The 18,024-nt window shown below is 43.3% G+C and overlaps 1 protein-coding gene across 4 annotated transcripts in view; it reads left to right on the top strand.

The window, feature by feature from the left end:
• Fggy (FGGY carbohydrate kinase domain containing) overlaps positions 1 to 18,024 on the top strand; it is a 384,056-nt gene that overhangs the window by 302,769 nt on the left and 63,263 nt on the right. The window contains exons 15-16 of one of the 4 annotated variants that reach the window (XM_087904859.1): positions 6,531 to 6,651; positions 7,168 to 7,400. The exons of 1 other annotated variant lie outside the window; for it this stretch is intronic. In XM_087904859.1, coding sequence (XP_087760985.1) covers positions 6,531 to 6,651; positions 7,168 to 7,289 — 243 coding nt within the window. In that variant the 3' untranslated portion in view covers positions 7,290 to 7,400. Of the gene's footprint in view, positions 1 to 6,530; positions 6,652 to 7,167; positions 7,401 to 18,024 lie in introns of those variants that run through there. 2 more of the 4 variants (XM_087904858.1, XM_087904857.1) reach the window with 2 other exon arrangements.

The following is an 18,024-nucleotide window of genomic DNA, read 5'->3' as shown; positions in this document are numbered from 1 at the left end:
TGACTATAGAGATAAAAAGCCTAGAAGTCTTTAAAGTCTTTATAGGAAGAAAGCCCTGGGGTGATAATATCTGGAGCCGCTTTGGAAATATAAATATAAATACTTGGCATTGTTCATTTATTCAAAGACGAAACAAATGGCCTGGGGACCAGCTTGGACTCTGCAAGGTGAACTGAAACAGACCTCCTTTCTGTCTGTGGTTCATACTTTTCAGCCTAAATTTCAACACAATCTTATCTTAGAACTTTTAAGATCCTAGCTTGGTCCTCACAAGAAAGCTCAGCGCTTCCTGCCAGCTACTCGGTTCCTGCAGCCGTCATGGTGGGTCTCGTCTAGATAGCCTGAGTCTGGTAGACACGGCAGAGTCATCTCCTTCGGGTAAAGAGAAGGCTAGAAAGAAGAGGTTGCAGGAGACGTGGATTGGCAAGTTAGAAAAGGGCTGATACCTGCCTTGAGAGAAGGTGTCCCACAAGGGCATCGTCAATGGGTAGAACTTGTACCTTCCTTTTCCTATACCGGTGGATGAAAGTGGAGCCGTAGCAATGATTTTACTCAAAGCTTTGGCAAGCGCCTACGTGCCATAAGCCTGAGAGGATTTTGTCAGCTGGAAGAAAGGGACAGTGGGTGGGCTTTTCTGGAAAGGAGTTAGAGAGGCTGTGTCCATGTTCCATTGCTGCTGCAAATCGTGACACACGCTGACGGTTCTTCCTCACACCCCTGCTCTTCTTCTCACTCTTAGTCTCAGCCGCCTTCTCCAAGTCTTCTTGCTATTCCCTTTTTAAAAGAGGAACCCCCAAATAGAGGAACCCCCAAATAGAGGGGGAGCAGTGTTCTGATGAGCTGTCCTTCAAGAAGCCTTTTAGACCAACCCCACTAAAGAGTGTATCTTCCTTCACTGCGGCAATGCTGTGTGTCTGCAGTTTAATCCCGCGCAGGCAGGACACCGGTATGCTGCTCTTGGTGTCAAAGTCCAGACATTGAGCTGTGTCAGGGGACAGGCAGAAGGGAGGCTTCATCCATCCTCTTATTTCTATGTGTGAAATCCTCATGGTCTTGGCCTATGACATTGCCAGCTACTTCCACGGCACTACAAAAATAATCCCCTCTATTTCCAAGAAACACAAAACACATCATTTGGCGTTGAGAGCAAAGTATAATACTATGAAAATTAAAAAAAAAAAAACATAAGTCGACGAACTTGCCAGTCCGATTATATTTTTCTTGGTACAGACAGAGATAAAGTAAGAAACTAGTTTCAGGAAGTTGTGAGAGGAAAAAAAAAAACAACTAAATGGTAGAAACAGACATAAAGTGCCTTGCCATTGACTGCTTCCTCCAGGCCTCCCGCGGAGGTCATTAACCTTCGATAATTTTTTTTATCGTAAGAAGCAAGTTTTGTTCCACAGTGTTTTTTCCCAGCCGTGCTATTTATCTTGAACTTTCCTCTCCTTCCCCCCGCTTAGCTCCCTAAAGCAGTGGATTGAAGAGCCCTAGGCAAACAAACACAAGGGGCAGTCACAGTGCCCAGCAAGCACCCACAGCCATTGTAAAGGGAGTGCTGGCATAAGGAAAATGGCCAAGCCCATGGGAAGCTGCTCCTCGGCCCACCACCTGAGGGGCGCCCCATCAGCCATTGACTGCCATTAGCTTCCGCCAGACCCCTGCTTTGCCCAGACCAACACCTGCTTGCACATGGTAGTCACTCACCCCGTCTATGGCGTGTGACCACAGGATAGACTCCCCTCAATGAGGACAGCAGTCCCCCCAGGTCAGTCTGCACACATGGTCCCCTTTTGCTTGCGGAAGACACCCCTTGCAGTATTTACATAAAATTTGCCTCATAGAGCCACATAGTTCATGAACTATGTATGATGCACTTCAAAGCCTTTGGTTGTGTATACAACATACTTCTTGTTTTGGTTTTGTGTGCGTGCATGTGGGGTCAGCTTACTGTGATTTGAGTCCTGTTTACCTTTCTGTTACCGTATATATCAGTTTTCAGCTTGTAATGTAATGCTATGTCTCAGCTTCTGGAGGTTGGGAACGGCTGAGGACAAAGATATTTAGAAGTTTGAAACCAACTGTCTCTTGGCGCGTTCAGTCTTAGTTTGCTTGCCTTGCCCCCACTCTGCCAACCTTTTTCTGAAATAAAACTGATAATACAAGCTTCTTGATGAAAAATTAGACAATCCAATAGAGAAAGAAGAAAGATGTAAAAACACTGATCGTAATAATCTAAAACTACTTTAACAATTCTAATTAATATCCTAGCCTCTATTCTTTTTTGTTTGTAATTGAAATCATTTTAATTGTAAAGTAGGTTCACATAATAAATATTGTTTTATAATCTTTTCCTCCACCCAAGAACATGTAATAAACCTTTTAATTTAATGAACCATTTCCCCTGGCTGTATAACTTGCTATCCTGTGGTATAGGCCTTATTTATTCCATTGGACCTCGGCTGTTTTGGCTGTTTTCGAAAATGTTGCAATTAACATCTCTGTAGCTAAATTTTTGCTCATAGTCCAAGTTATTTCCATAAAATAGATCATGGAGGTATGCAGAAGTTCAGTGAAAATCTCTGCTTAATTTTTAGGACCTTGTTATACACAGTAACAATTTATATACTTACCAATAGCATCTGAAAATTCAAGGTTCATGTTTCTTGTGAATTAAGCTCCATTTATCTTTCGTGCTCAGGCGTCTCCTAATCCGATTCATTTCACATCTGGTCCTGATAACAGCATGTATAGTAGACGTTTGCCCTTTACTGCATAAGTATATGTTTCTGGAGATATGAGATGCTGGGTTATAATTACGTAGACTCAGATTTCAGATTTCATTTTCTTAGTATGTATTCTGCCCAGTAAGCCAGTACCCATGAAAAAAACAACAAAAGACTTTGGAATGACAGTTAACAGTTTTAAAAAGAATTAAGTTGAGAATGTGATGTGGGCTCTAATACATATTAAATTTATTGCCACAGGTAATTAACAATGCTTTCTTATCTTTATGCAAGCATCCCTTGCTTCTAAAGCACAGAAACAAATTTGGGTTTGATTAATTATCAGTCTCTTGGTTCCAATCCAGTTTGCAGAATAGCACCCTGGGTGTAAAAGTCAAAATATTTATCTCAAAATTAGAATTCTATTTTTAAGAATAAACGACATGTAACATCTGATTCTCCTACCCTTCACAGGCCTGTCGCTTGCTTTCCATCTGTTGCTGTCCTTAGTATCATAGGAACAACCTTGTAGGTGTTAACAGGGCCCACTGTGCAGGCAAATACAGGAAAGACGCCATATAACCTTGATGGTTACATAGTGACCCCAACCCATCTCCTGGAAAGGACATAGATTTCAAGATGGTAGGTGTCTTAGATGCCTTTCACAGGCAGTACAGAGCCTAGGAAATCACTGCTTGATCAGATGTCAGCCATAGAAATTAAAACACAAGTGTGCCTGCTCTGTTTGATCACATTATCATGCTAAGGAATGTTGTCATACTTTATTATTTGCTGTTTACCTTTTATGGAGATGGATATAAAACACACTAAGGCCTTTACCTAAAATGTAGATTTAGAACAGTGACAGAATTAGACAGAATATCTGGTCTAATGAGGGCTTGAGAGATGGCTCAAGTGGTTAAGAATACTAACTACTCTTGCAGAGGAACCAAGTTTGATTCCCAGCACACACATGATGACTGATAGACATCTGTATCTTGGGTTTCAGGGGATCTAATGTCCTCTTCTAGGCTTCATAGGAACCAGGCAGGCACATAGTGCACAGACATACATGCAGACGAAATACCCATACACATAAAATAAAAATAAAATTTAAAAAATTCATCTAATGAATATATTCTTCCATAGCATTGCTCTTTCCCTTCACTTTTCATTAAGAAATTTTAAGAATCATGTTTTTATAAAATTAACCATGGTCAAGTATCTACTAGGTCATAAAAAACATAGGAGGATTACAGAGGTATATCACTAAAATAAAGTTTACCTCATTCTTTAACTTGATTTTGTTTGAGGCAATATTTGATTCTAGTGCAACCTTTGCTCTCTATATTATACATACACATGCTTATATATTTATATTGTATCATATATATATGATTAAAGATAAAATATATAATTTTGTATAAATATGTGAATATGATCTCTCAAACTATCATTTATAACAGATTTCCATAATGTCCTTGTTTGAATAAACCAAAATGAAGTGAATAAGTAGGGTGTTTTTCTTCTTTCTTTCTTCCTTCCTTTCTTTCTTTCTTTCTTTCTTTCTTTCTTTCTTTCTTTCTTTGCTTTTTGGTTTACTTTGGTTTGGTTTGGTTTTTCGAGACAGGGTTTCCCTGTAGCTTTGGAGCCTGTCCTGGAGCTAGCTCTTGTAGACCCGGCTGGCCTCATGCTTTCTAGACATATACATACAGTCACCACAGTAACTTAGGTTGTGCAATCTGAGATCAGAAAAGACAAAGCCTTTAGTAAAATCAATAATAAATGAAGAAGAGCCCTTACTGCACACATGCATGGACACATTTGCACACACACATACACACAAGCACCCATATGTGCACACACACACACACACACACACACACACACACACACACACACACACACCATATACTACCCTTACTGGAAAAAGGCTTGATTCAGACTCCTGGAACATATAGTCTCACTACAGTTTATGAGAAAGTTCTGATTGCAGTCTTAAGAACTGTACAAAAGAAAACCCATCTTTACAGTTGCTTGCTGGGGTCTCTGATATTCTACAGTGAACCACTGAGAAAGTATCATTGGCTTAGAAACATGAATGATGCACCTTTTTTCAACTGTATTTCAAAGAATCTTTAGCACTTAAAATTTTATACTGTCCTAGAAGATATATTAAGGAAAATTTCTACACTATCATCATAAGAATCTTACAGATGGGGAAAGAGTACCGGAGGTGCTAAGGGACAAGTCAATTGCTAAAAAGTAATCGTGTCAGAAGCTACGTCCTAGCATAAGCCAATCATTGTGACTATTCTAGAGCTGAGTATCAATACTATTATTTAAAACCTGATTATCAAATTAAGTGGCCAGAAATTAGAATTTACGTGTATGGAAATGTCACTATCTTAATCAAGATCTGCATAGATAGAGCAGAGTGCACTTTCATCTTAGGATAATTTTAGAGAGTTGGGAAGAGGGACTATTTATTCAACTTATGGTGGTAAGGTCTGTATAAGAAGCCAGAACCAAGGATGGCATAGCAGATGCCTGATTGTGGTGACCCTAGAAGGAATGAGCTATGCTGTTCACCTTCCTTCTCTTGGCTGGAGTGAGTCAGAAGGCAAGAGAGGACCTTGAAGTGCTGTGTGCCTGTCACGTTGTATAGGAGCAGAGCAGGGTGCTGAGAGCCTTCAGGAACATATGAAGATATCTAACACGGTCTTGTAGACGGGGATATTCAGCTCACTGTATGTGACTGAATCCTGAATGCTTTTTTTAGATCTGTGATAAGGACATTGCCTCAGATGTGAATCACTACGTCACCAACTGTACCCTTTGGTTTGGCCTACATTTTATTTGTAGCAAGATGTTCTCAATGAAGGAATCAGTGGGTTGGCTTACGTTATGGAATGAGTTATGTATGCCGCGAACATGGGCCATTTCAGGAGTCTCCTCGCTCTGCAGTTGATGAGAACCCTTCTGGTAAAAGTACTGAAGACTCCCATGTCCCTAGTTTTGTTTTCCTGCTGTAGTAGCATCTGCTAAAAATAATCATTCTAATGTTTTTTATTTGTGTGCTTTGAATTAGGCACAGAGCAAAAGCGTGTTAGATGAGTTTTGGTTCTGTTATTCACCTTCTCCTGCAGGTGCAACTCAAGTTAGAAACATCAGTGATGTGCCCTTGCTCCGCTCTCATGGGTAGCCAGAGGCAGAACTAGCAGTTGAGCCTAGATCTGTCATGGAAGGCGGCATCCTTCACTGTGCTTCGGTTGCCCAAGAACCATAGTTCAAATTTTCCAATATTAACACCAAGGAAACAAAATGGAGTTGAAGAGGAATTTCCTAGAGTGACAGTCATGACTGTGTTCCTTGCGGCAGGGAACACCTGAGAAACGGTCCCTCAAACAGTGACACCCCAACTTGTAAGCAACTGTTTCTAAGTCTTTCCCAGTCCTGCCAGCCAGGTGGGAAACAAGTTTAATTCGTTTCGAAGCAGCTGCTGTCTGTTTCTGTGGCTAACCCGGGAGGTTGCGAAGGAGCTAGGGAGAAAGAATTCATGCGAGGGATATACATCCTTGGAAATGCTATTAATTGGTTGAGTACGACCAAACAGGGAAATAAAATATCTGCTCTTTACTAAGTAAAGGCATCTTCCTCCCCTAGCTCATTAAAAATTAAAAGCACTCTTGGCTTAAGTAGGGCAAATTAGTAACTAAGTGCTACATAATCAACCTGGATAAACATAATGTTGAAGGGGAAGCCAAATTAATCACTCCACTGGTTTGTTTCTGGCCCATTAAGGCACCTTTTCCCCGTGTCCTTCCTGTGGTGCCAGGATGCGTGCTCTGCTCCTCCACGGCTGGAGGAAGAGTGGGCCGTGACAGCCGGGCTAACAGATGCCAGCCGAGCCGCCCTGGAGAAGGTGTGTGTCTACGTGGGCCTTTACTCAAAGGATGCAGCTAGGACCTGGGGTTCTGCCTTTAAAGGGCCGTCCTCTGGAGAGCTGGCACGTGACAGTAACAGCTTAGATGGTGGAGGATGAGTGAGGTGAAGTCTTTTCATGCACAACACTTCGCAGGCTAGGGAGGGAAGGGAGTAGATATGTGCTGGCCCAGTATGGAAAAGACGTAGTTGAAGTAACAGTTGAAGACTATTTGCTTGCCTCAAACCTTGGCTCTGCCATTTACTAGGGGTGAGTTTCTTAATTCTGGTTCTTCTCTGGATATATATATATATATATATATATATATATATATATATAGAGAGAGAGAGAGAGAGAGAGAGAGAGAGAGAGAGAGAGTTATGAGGCATTTGAACACTACCTTATATATATAGCCTCATAACTCATAAGGGATAAATATAGTCATACATACAAAACAAAACAGCTGGGGCTGGAGAGATGGCTCAGTGGTTAAGAGCTTTGCCTGCTTTTCCATAGGTCCTGAGTTCAATTCCCAGCAACCACATGTGCTCACAACCATCTGTAATGAGATTTGGTGCCCTCTTCTGGCCTGTGGGAATACATGCAGACAGAACACTGAACACATAATAAATAAATAAATCTTCACTGATACAAGGGGACTGATCGAATGAGAGCTCACCAAGGCCAGCTGGACTGGGACTGAACGAGCATGTGATCAAACCAGATTCTCTGAATGTGGCTGACATGGGGGCTGACTGAGAAGCCATTGACAATGGCACTGGGTATTGTTTCGTCTGCATGGACTGGCTTTTTGGAATCCTAGTCTGTTTGGATGCTCACCTTCCTAGGCGTGGAGGGAGGGGGGAGGAACTTGAACTTCCCACAGGGCAGGAAACCCTGACTGCTCTTTGGACTGGAGAGGGAGGAGGAGAGGGAGTGGGGGGGGGAGGAGAAGGGGGGGAATGGGAGGGTATGGGGAGGAGGGGAGGAAGTGGAAATTTTTATAAACAAACAAATAAAAAAAGATAAAGCAAAACAACTTTGTTATTCGTTCTCTGTTTAAATTATAATAATTATACAGTGGGATAACGGGTCATCAGAGGAGTATCCTTACTGTCTTAAAGGCAGGAAAGCTCTCCCAACATGGTGACATTGGAACACCACCTTTAGGAAACTGTGGCCTGAGCCTCTGGCTCTCTTCTTTGAGTAGGATGCCAACTCTCTAGGCAGAGAGAGAAGTAGAGGCGTAGCCCTGGACAGATCACCCTCTGCTTTGCTCAGTGTAGTAATATTAGTAACAGCTGCTAGAAATTCGGCCCTGTAACATTGTGGCAACTGTCTGCCAGGTGCGGGAGGAGGGGAGACAGAACTGAATACGTCATGAGCAGGGTGAGAGGAAATTAAGGGACGTGGAGAGAGAAAGTAGCCCTTGAGGCCACCTCGCTCCATCCCAGGTGATGGCCTGCCTGCGACTTGCTAACTATGTGAGCAAACTTGGTAAGACACCTTATTTAATGCCACTGAGCCTCAGAATTGACAAACTTTATTGAGTTGCTAGAAATCTCAGAATGAAAAGCCATTCAGCACACTGCCCTTTACTCAGAAAAGCACCAATATTATTATCCTCTGGGTTAATTCAAACCTCAGAGCAACTCATCCAGGTAGGTCATATGTGATTCCACGTTATCGCTCTAAAGGCAGTAACAGGGAAGGCACTGTTTCTTCTTCCAGTTGGAGAGAACAGCGGGGTTGAGCCTATAGCTGTTGTAATAGGTGGGGCAGGTGGGCAGGCGGAGCGGCCGATTGTGAGTCATCACCCTGGATGTGGTAGCAATACAGTCTCTTATTCTGATCTTGGTGGTTTTGCTTAGAGAACAAACAAGTGGTTTATCTGAAGATCACTCATATCCATATAGCATTTAAGAAAGATTACAGTAAGGGATTGTCTACAAGGGAGTTACTCCAGGTCCTTACATCAGGAAACTCCACATACTCAAAGCCTTCAAATGCCAGGCAAGCTGTGTAGGCACAGGGAGAACCGGACTGGAGAAAAATACTAGGGAGTTATTGCTGAGAGACGCTGAAACTTGGGTTGTTCCTGTTGTGGACTGGTGAGGGCCGCGGGGGAAATCTGTGGAAACTGGCAGTGAGTCTCTGACACAGACTAAGGGGATTAGTTTGATGGAACATCACACAGCCAAGGCAGAACAGGGAAGCGTGTCAAGTCACGTGGTTGTTTGGTCATGGCATCCAGGGCATGTGACAGTTCTTTTAGAGGATGACATTTTTCCTGGTACCACATTTTGAGATTCACCATGTCTTTAAAAACTCACTCAGAAATCAGTTTTCTCGTTGGGTAATTTCTAGAAACAGAATTTATTTTATCCCACCTGGTTGAAAGCCCAGACATGATACTGAAATGTGGGTCCAGACGTTTGTGGAGGATGCAGAGGTATCACTTGGCCTACAGGTTGATAGACAAACAGCCACTTTGCCTGGTCCCAGAATATTCCCTACCTCGGCCGGTTTCCAAACCGAGCCGCATCCCCATGGCTGAGGCATGTAGGCCTCAGCGCTAAATCTCCTTGTCAGTCTGGCGTGAGTGGAGCGCTGAAGTGCAGCCCTGCATCAATCAAGAGGGGCAGCAGATGCTGAAGTGTATCAGATATCTGTAAACAACAAGCCCACAGGAAGGCCGCTGAACTTGGCATCCTCCAGGCAGAAGCAGCCTCCAGCCTTCATGGTGCTGTGGAGCTTTCCAAACTGCAGAAGTGATTTGGTTTTCGGCCGGGCAGCTGCTACCGTTCTAGAAAACATTATCGTTTGGAGATGAGATGTTAGATGTTCTAAGTGTTTTTATTCTGTGCTTTTAAAGAACATATTTAGTGCTCACAGTCCCAGAATTACAGGTTTTCAAATATCTCCCCGGTAATTGTGAGGATTTTTTTTTTACATTTTTGTTCTCATCTAACACCTTCTCTTTTCACTCTGCACAGTATAACTCACATAATAAATAGCACCGTAAAGGAGAGCACTCACTCTGGTAACAGAAAGCTAGGCGTCAGTCCCAAGTTCAGATTCCATAACTGTATATTAGGTAAATCCCTTTGCCTTTCTAAACCCGTTCCCTCACTTAAAAAAAAATAAGATCTAGAATATTTACCTTATGTGGTTGTTGAGAAGATTAAGTGAGCTGATATGTTCAAAATATTTGGCACAGCCATAGGTATGAGTCATCCCTTTGAAAAGGACAAACCATGCAGCGTGTCATTGATAGCTGTTAGCTGCCTGCGCTCAGGGTTAGTGCTTTGCATGTGTGTGATAGGTATATTTGTGATGCTTAGGATCAAACCTAGGGCCCTGTGCCAGGTGAGTGCTGTACCACCAAGTTACTCCTGTAGCCCAGTCCTTGGCCTGTCTGCACTCAGAATTTACTTACCCCAGCACGGCTCTACCACTCTATATTACACACTCCAGGCTCCTATGTTCCGGTCTACTTGATAGGAGAAAAGCAAATTACTCAACTTTGTATACACGCTGGAATGTCTCTATCCCAAGTCCATGTTCTTTCTACTGAAAAAGAAAAAAATCCAAGTATTAGAACGTGTCAAGTTCTAATTTGGGTGAAAAGGAAAAGAAAGAAATCTCAGCTAGGTTGCCACGACATAGGATCTGATGGTTGGGTGATATATAAAAGAAATAACCAGAAACCAGAGTACCCTGTAGCATGACTGGCTTGCTCTCTCCAGGCATGGACAAAAGCAGGGGAGAGAAGAATGGCCTCCACAGGAAGTGGGCCTTGCAGGGTAGATGGAGTGTTCCTTTCAGAGGTCTGAAGATAGTTTGTAGAGATGCCAGTGAGAATGAAGGGCAGACGCACACAGGTGAGTGTAGCCTGGGGAAGGATTCCAAGTCAACAGTGCTGGAGAGAACCCTGGACCTGTCAGGAGCACAGTGGACTGGCATTGGGACTGTGAGAGCAGCCTCATGTGTAGTAAACAAACCAAAAAGTTGTATATGGATTATCTTCCCCTTCTCCCCAGAATTAACAAAGTGAAGTGTAAATTAATCCAGCTAACATTAAAAAACAACAAAATCTCCAAGTTTGGGGGAGTAACTTATTTAAATGTTCCCAGAAAACTATGTTAGCATAGGAAACTAAATTAGAGTCTATCTGTGGACAAGGCACTGCACTACCAACAGTAGATACTGAGATGTTAGCATGGAGAAGGAACCTTCTGAGATGTCCCTGAAGAACAGAGGTGCCCAGTCTTCCTTAGCTCAGCATACAGCTCCACCCCATTTCCTCCGTGGTTCTTCATGGCCAGCTGGCACCTTGGTCTAGAGGAGCCTGTGTTTAGAACAGAGCTGAGGGTGCTGGATGGAATTCTTCCCACTGTGGCCAGGTCTGTTTCATCTACTGACATCGGCTGGAGTGGGACCTTGACAAGCCCGTGAGCGAATCACTGCAGATGCAGAGGAGAAATTTGCAGGCAGTCTGAGCTGGAGGTTTAAGCACGTTGTTTACATCCCAGGAGACATCAGGGCCTTTTTTTCGAGTTTCCAACTCACGGTAGTAGAGTGGGGAGCTGGGACTTCTATTTTCCAGGGGATCCTAAAACTGATAACAGAGGAGATTCATTCCATATGTTCTGATAATTATACTCTGGATTATTGACTGATCTAATCCTCAGCGCCATCCCCTGAAGGCCCGGTATTATTGGCACTTTGCCCACAGTGTTAAGGTGCAAACACGGTCATTTCTCCGGGTCACGGTGAGGAAGGAGTGAAGCTCAGGTAGGAATGCAGGCACCCTCACTAGGGTTGGCTCACTGTGAAGTGCACTTCCGTTCGCTTTCCCTCCGTCAACACTGAGCATATGTTGACCTCACTGAACTGAAGTTCCGACGATCATCAGTCCTATCCAGTCTTTCGAGCTGGATGAACGTATAATGTGCCAAACTGGAGGTGAAACTGAGCAGGCATGGCTTGGAGCAGGCTAAGAATGGAACCATGTATGACTAAGCAAAACCATATAGGAGAGCAGCGCTACTCTGGATAGATTCAGCGACCTTTCCAGTTCACCCTAGCACCAGCTTGCAACTTTGCTTATGAGTCTCATTCTGATTTTTCAGGGAAGCCCCTGTCTTTAATGTCTGCCAGTCACTGGGTGACTGGCTGTGCCCTGGACCAAGAGGTCCCCTCTTCTTTGGGCCTCCATGTCCTCATCTTTACACCGTTAAGGATGAGGTTCAGGTTTTTCTAACATGTCAAGCAATGGAACCTCTGCAAAACCAGCATGCAAGGCAGAGAGAATGTAGCATGCATCTCTCACACAGCCATCATTCCCTTTCTTCCTCGGGGCAGACAGCCCTGGATTGTCCCTAATGGATATGAAGACTGAGATACATTTTTTTTCCAAAGAAATAATGAACGATGATACCTAAATATACAATGATAAAATAATTCCAACAGAGCCTTGCTATTAAGAAAAGTACAGTGGAGAATTATCACTGGGGGGCTGTGTGCCTTCACAGCTGGCCAACTGTCGCTCAGGTGGAGAGCCGCATCAGTTTATCCTGACAGTGTCTGTTGACTACTGGCAAGCCGACTCTTCGTCAGCCCTTGCAGGTAAAATTCTTCCCAGGATGCTCTTGGAGACTGGCCTTTTCTGGGACTCTGACCTCTGAATTCATCAGAGGAGACATCCTTTTCTGGGAAAAGCCAGGGAACTAGTCCTCCCTTCCTTAGCCCTGCCCCAACCTCTGCTATGTTTGAGGAGGGCGGTTGTTTCAACTCTGTTTGTGGCATTAACAGTGTCAGTTTAATTCCTTCTTAGCACTGAAAGCTTTGAGATAGCCGCACCCCACCACTCTGAGCTGGAACATCATTTAGGGTTTAATCCTACCCCTGTCATTAGATTGATAGTCAGTGGTAGATGTTCCATTTCCCTCATTCTTGTCCTTGATAAAGACCCTTTGTATAAATGCCCCAGGAGCACGAATTTGCCTAAGTCACTTTCCTATCTCCAGTGTCTAACACAGCCAGACACAGAGATGCGATTTGGGAAATCTTTTTCATCCATTAAGAAAACACCCCCTAGGTATTTGGATCCTTATCACTTACAACTGAGTGGACAAGATGGTGTAACAATAAATGTAAGTATGTATTATAGCTCAGGTCAAGGGTTATAAAGCAAAAGAACAGGTTTAATGGGTGAACTAATTAGAATGATTGATAACCTAATGAAAACAAATGACTTTGAGTCCTGACTCTGAACCTGTCACATCCCATCTCTGAAAACAATAATCATCACTATTACGTTCATTGTCACAGCTGCTACTCCTGTTTCTTATGTATACATCACACTGTAAATTTTAGTGAGCACCTTCACACTGATTATATAAATTTCAAAGTCTAACCTTACCTGTTAGGCCTGCTTATTCCAAATGAAACAAACAAGGCCCAGGCAACTGACCTAAGTTGTTCACGATGGAAGATCTAGCAGGTGTCACAGATGACGCTTGAACCAAAGCTGGACCGGCAGTCTTCTCTTCTGAGAAAAGGGAACATCTCCTGAACTCCTAAGTGACCTCTGCAGATCCCGCCTGGGTCCCAGTGTGAAAAGCCCTGGATCATCGTATGTGGTACGAGCCTCAATCCATTAGACTAAAGGGCAAAACCAAACAACCACAACCAAAACCAAGTTGCTGGAGAGTATGTAGGAAAAGGAAGAAAATAATGTTGCACTGGCCATCTGGTGGTAGCCTTCTAGCAGTAATAAGCCATTGCCATGGCAATAGGAGATAATTAATGTTGGATGTTGAGTCATTTTAAACAGCTACATCAACAAAATACCAAGCGGATGCTGTAAACCTCTCTGCCACAGCTGGTTTGATCATGCTAGAGGCATGTTAGAGAGACCCATCTTAGAGGGCGAGACAGTCTTGAGCTTGGCATTGAAGACTTAGTCTGAGCTTTAACTGTGTGGCCTGTGAGCTCTGTTGCCTTGAGCAAGTCAGCTGACGAACTGAGAGGTAGTCTTATTAAGTCAGTATTACTATAATAGCTTTCTGGAAGTCCATTCAAAACTCTGAAATAGAGAAGTGATGTTTCGTAAGCACTGACAGGAGGTTAACTATCATGAGGGATAAGGATGTGCTTCGTAAACTCTAATGCTATTGTTGTTAACGCTAGCCACTGGGTTTGGAAGAGCTCACCTGGAGTCAGGTAGCCTGGGCTGCTCTTCGCACTTCATCTTAGTAAAAAGGCAAGAGCCGTTCCCAGCAACATTTCCTATTATAAATCTGCAAAACGCTCTACCCGTTTTATGCAATTTGGGCCTTGTTCAGCCTCTCTGCTCTTCAGTTTGCCTCACGGAAAATGGAGGTGACGCCGGCACTCTCTTAGTTAGGTGGGAGGTGAGTTCAGGACGAGCACCACCGAGAGCCTGACCGCACTGGCAGGCTGCCATACGTGCTAACAGCAACGGCGGCCGAGGAGGAGGAGAAAGAACACTTGAGATGACATGTCTGTGTCAAGCTCAATAGCTCTGTGGGGCACTGATGAGGACGTCCACAGTCACCAGATGCTTTAGCCTGTTCAGAACACTCAGATCATTCATATGAACTTTGACTTAAATGTCTTTTTGTCATGCCCCGTGTGTCGGCATGCCCTTATCTCTATGCTGTTTTAGGTGGGAAAAGAGAACCAGAGCAATGTTAAAATGATAAAAACAGGAGGGAATTTTACTAAAAATAAAAACAAAAATGAATAAGCAAGCTCTTTGCAGGTGATGTTTTCCCATTGTGCTCTGATGTATATGAAAGGATAACACTGGAAAGCAGTGTGGGAAATATTCAAGTTAACTATCTTCATAGAAAGATTCCATAAAGCATATAAATGTGCTTGTGAATCTCCTGGATTGGGCAGGCATGTAGAAGTAAGTCATCCCCAAATTTTCTTGACCAAAGATTGGGCATTTTACTAATATTTCCTAAGGACCAAAGACTGGTAGATGCTGTATAAGCTCGCGGTTATGGTTCTCAAGCATGGCAATCAGTGCCATCAAGGAACTTGACGATGCCTACCTATCCTTCCATCGCCTTACATATTTAAATAAAAGAACAGTAAGTCTGTCGTGGCAGCAACTATGTGCTGGGTGCTAGAGAAACAATTACAGGCAAGGCTAAGACAACCTCCACTCCTCAGAGTTCTTATGAGCTTCCTGGAAAGAGAAAGAGATGTTGTCAGGCAGATCCGGGATAGAAAGAGAGCACAGAGAGCCCTATGTCAGCAAAGGGATTTCTTGCTCTATTTGCTGGGTCAAGGGAAACATCCAGGACCACTCGTTTCTAAACTGAGATGCGAGGGAAGAGTGTACAGCTGTTCGATGTGTAGTTTACAACCCACTTGCCCTCCTGTGCGTTTGTGGCCTTATGGCAACCTTCCCACACAGATTCAATGGTGGTGGTCAAATAAAGTGGTGAGGACCACTCAGAGTCAATAGAACGGATCAGGAAGACACTGTGTAAGATACTTAATTTTTTTTCCATTAGTTTATCAAGACAGGGTTTCTCTGTGTATCTCAGGCTGTCCAGGAACTAGCTGTGTACACCAGACTGGCCTTGAACTCACAAAGATCCGCCTACCTCTGCCTTTCAAGTGCTGGGATTAAAGGTATGAGCCACCACCGCCCAACTGCACTTAATCTTTTTAAAAGTGACTAGAACTCTCAGTTTACAAAGAAATTGAGGTTTAAAAAGTTAAGTTGCTTTCCTAAAGCCACCACCTGTAACTAGTCCCAAACCAGAGCTGCAACTCAGAACCCCCAGGATGCAAAGCTGCTTCCCATCCTCCATGACTCCCCAGGGACATGGCTGGTTCCTGGAGTTTCAACAAGCTGAGAAAGGTGGACAAGCAAGACAGTAGCAGAAGTTCTTTCTTTTTGTTTGTTTGTTCTAAATTTTGTCTTGGTGTTTGGTTGGTTGGTTGGTTTGGGGTTTTTGTTTGTTTATTTTGTTTTGTTTTATTTTGGGCAGACTTTCGCTGTGTAGTCCTGACTGTCCTAGAACTCACTCAGAGTTCTACCTGCCTCTGCCTCTGCCTCCTGAGTGCTGGGATTAAAGTCATGTGCCATCACGCCTGGTTTAGGATTCTTGTTCAAACTATTTTTTTCTTAAATAATTTGTTACCCTAAAAGGTCATGCTTGATATTGATAATCCTGTGTAGTTTTGCTATTTTGTTTTTATTCAGTCAGATAAAAGATACTCTTTGGCTTCTTGTCAAACTAAAAAATATCACTGTGTCATTCTCATAAATTTTCATAAGTCATTTTGAAGTTTTATTGTCCATGGAATGTGAAATTTTGGGGGATACAGTGTAATATAATTTTATAGTCTATGCCTTAACTTGGATGGGTGAATATCTTAGATTTCTATTGCTGGGATCAGACACCATGACCATGGCTACTCTTCTAAAGAAAGCATTTAATCGGCGTTGCTTACTTATAGAAAAGAGGTTTAGTCCATATTGTCATGGCAGGACCAAGGCAGCATGCAGCAGACATGGGCTAGAGAAGGATCTGAGAGTCCTGTATCTTGACTCACAGGCAACAAGGAGTGGTCTGTCTTACTGGACATGGCTTGAACACACACACACACACACACACACACACACACACACACACACACACGACCTCAAAGCCCGCCTCCACAGTTACACACTTCTTCCAACAAAGCCATGCCTACTCCTTCTAATAACTCCACTCCCATTGGGGACCATTGCCTTGCAATCCACAACAGTAAGGAATAGAAACTAGCACATGACTTGAAAATCTGCCGGATCCAGCTTGGGTCAATTACTAATCTCCTTGTAGTAGTATTGAACAGCAGAAATGGTAGTAAAATATGAAAAACTGACATCGGCTGGAACGTGTGAAGAGCACAGCCGGCTCACAGGGTGATTTCCATCACTGTGCAGTCTTGTTCTTTGCTGGTCATTTCTTTTCTGGTGTATTTTCGTAGATGTATGTTTAAAAAAATATATAAAAAGCTGGAATCAAACCTGAGTTTTTCTGAGTGCCTTTGCTCAAAATGAGAACATGTTTTTTAAAAAAGGGTACTTTTCTTCAGAATTTAGAAAGATAGCCCTTTACTCGTGAATTCAGGGAATACCTAGGCATGGAAACGATTGTGAAAATGATATATAAATTACCAAAGTTTTCGGAAATAATAAGATAATATGCGTGAAAATACCCCCTTGCATAGCAAGCCTCAGTAAATGCTTCCTTCCTTCCTGATTCACATGGCAAGCAGGTGGCAGAGCCCAGGCCTAAGCTTTGAGACCTCCAACACCCATCCTGCTCCTTCAAGGAGCTCCTATACTTGAGTGCCTCCTGTTTGCTTACCTCACACCTTCCAAGTGCAATGAGTGCAGGTACTTAGAAGTGACCTGGTGCTCACAAACATACAGAACATTCTGAAGAGGGCCAATAGTGAACAGCCTATCCATGAGACAGTGCCTTGTATTTGTATTTGGAAAACAGGACTGGAAGGGTCCTTTAAGAGTCTCCTGTATAGACAGTAAGTTTGAGACCCAGCAAGACCAGTACTTGATTGGCAACAAGCTCATTACTGTCAGACCAGGATAAGAAATCCTGTAAGACATGCAGATGTAAAACTCTCCACAGTCACCTGCTTCTTCCTGGCTTTCCATGGAAATGGCATGGAAATATCACAAAAGTTCTTATTGGAAAAAATATAAAGGTATCGAGGGCTGTGCTTTACACTGGATGACGAAGAGAATGTCGCAAATGATACTGTGGAAGATGGTCCAGGTTATGTGCACCATTTAACTTTCAGCATCTTAACCCTTTTTGCATACTCCTCTTTCATGGAGTGGATATTATTCACACTGCTGTGCAAATGTTAGCACCGTCTCTTTCCAGAACTTTATTCATTGTATGGACTAAACTCCAGACCTCTGAAGGGCAGTTTTGCACAGCCCCGTCCCCAGCCCCTGGCCAGCACCTCGTGACTTTCAACAGCCCTAGTCACCTTATATCTGCAGCATTAAAAGTACATGCCCTTTGGCAACTGATTTATTTCTAACATAACAATGTGCTCTGCATCCTTCTATGTTGTAGCATACGTCAGAATCCCTTCCTTTCTGCTTCTGTTCGTCTGTGCTCCACCATTATGACGGTCACCACAGTGAAGATGTGAGCTTCTCATTTTAGCCACTTCCTTCTGGTGGCAGAAACAGCCTGACTGTCAAAGTAAGCAGCCATGGGACATGATTGGCATCGGAGAACCCAGACCCTCCTTCTAGTCTCCTAACGACTAACACAGACAATGAAAAGAATTGGGAGC

This window comes from Myodes glareolus, chromosome 3 (assembly GCF_982192425.1).
Source record: "Myodes glareolus chromosome 3, mMyoGla1.1, whole genome shotgun sequence".
Classification (NCBI taxonomy): domain Eukaryota; kingdom Metazoa; phylum Chordata; class Mammalia; order Rodentia; family Cricetidae; genus Myodes; species Myodes glareolus.
The sequence above is the reverse complement of the archived record's forward strand: the minus strand, read 5'-3'. Positions and strand labels throughout refer to the sequence as shown.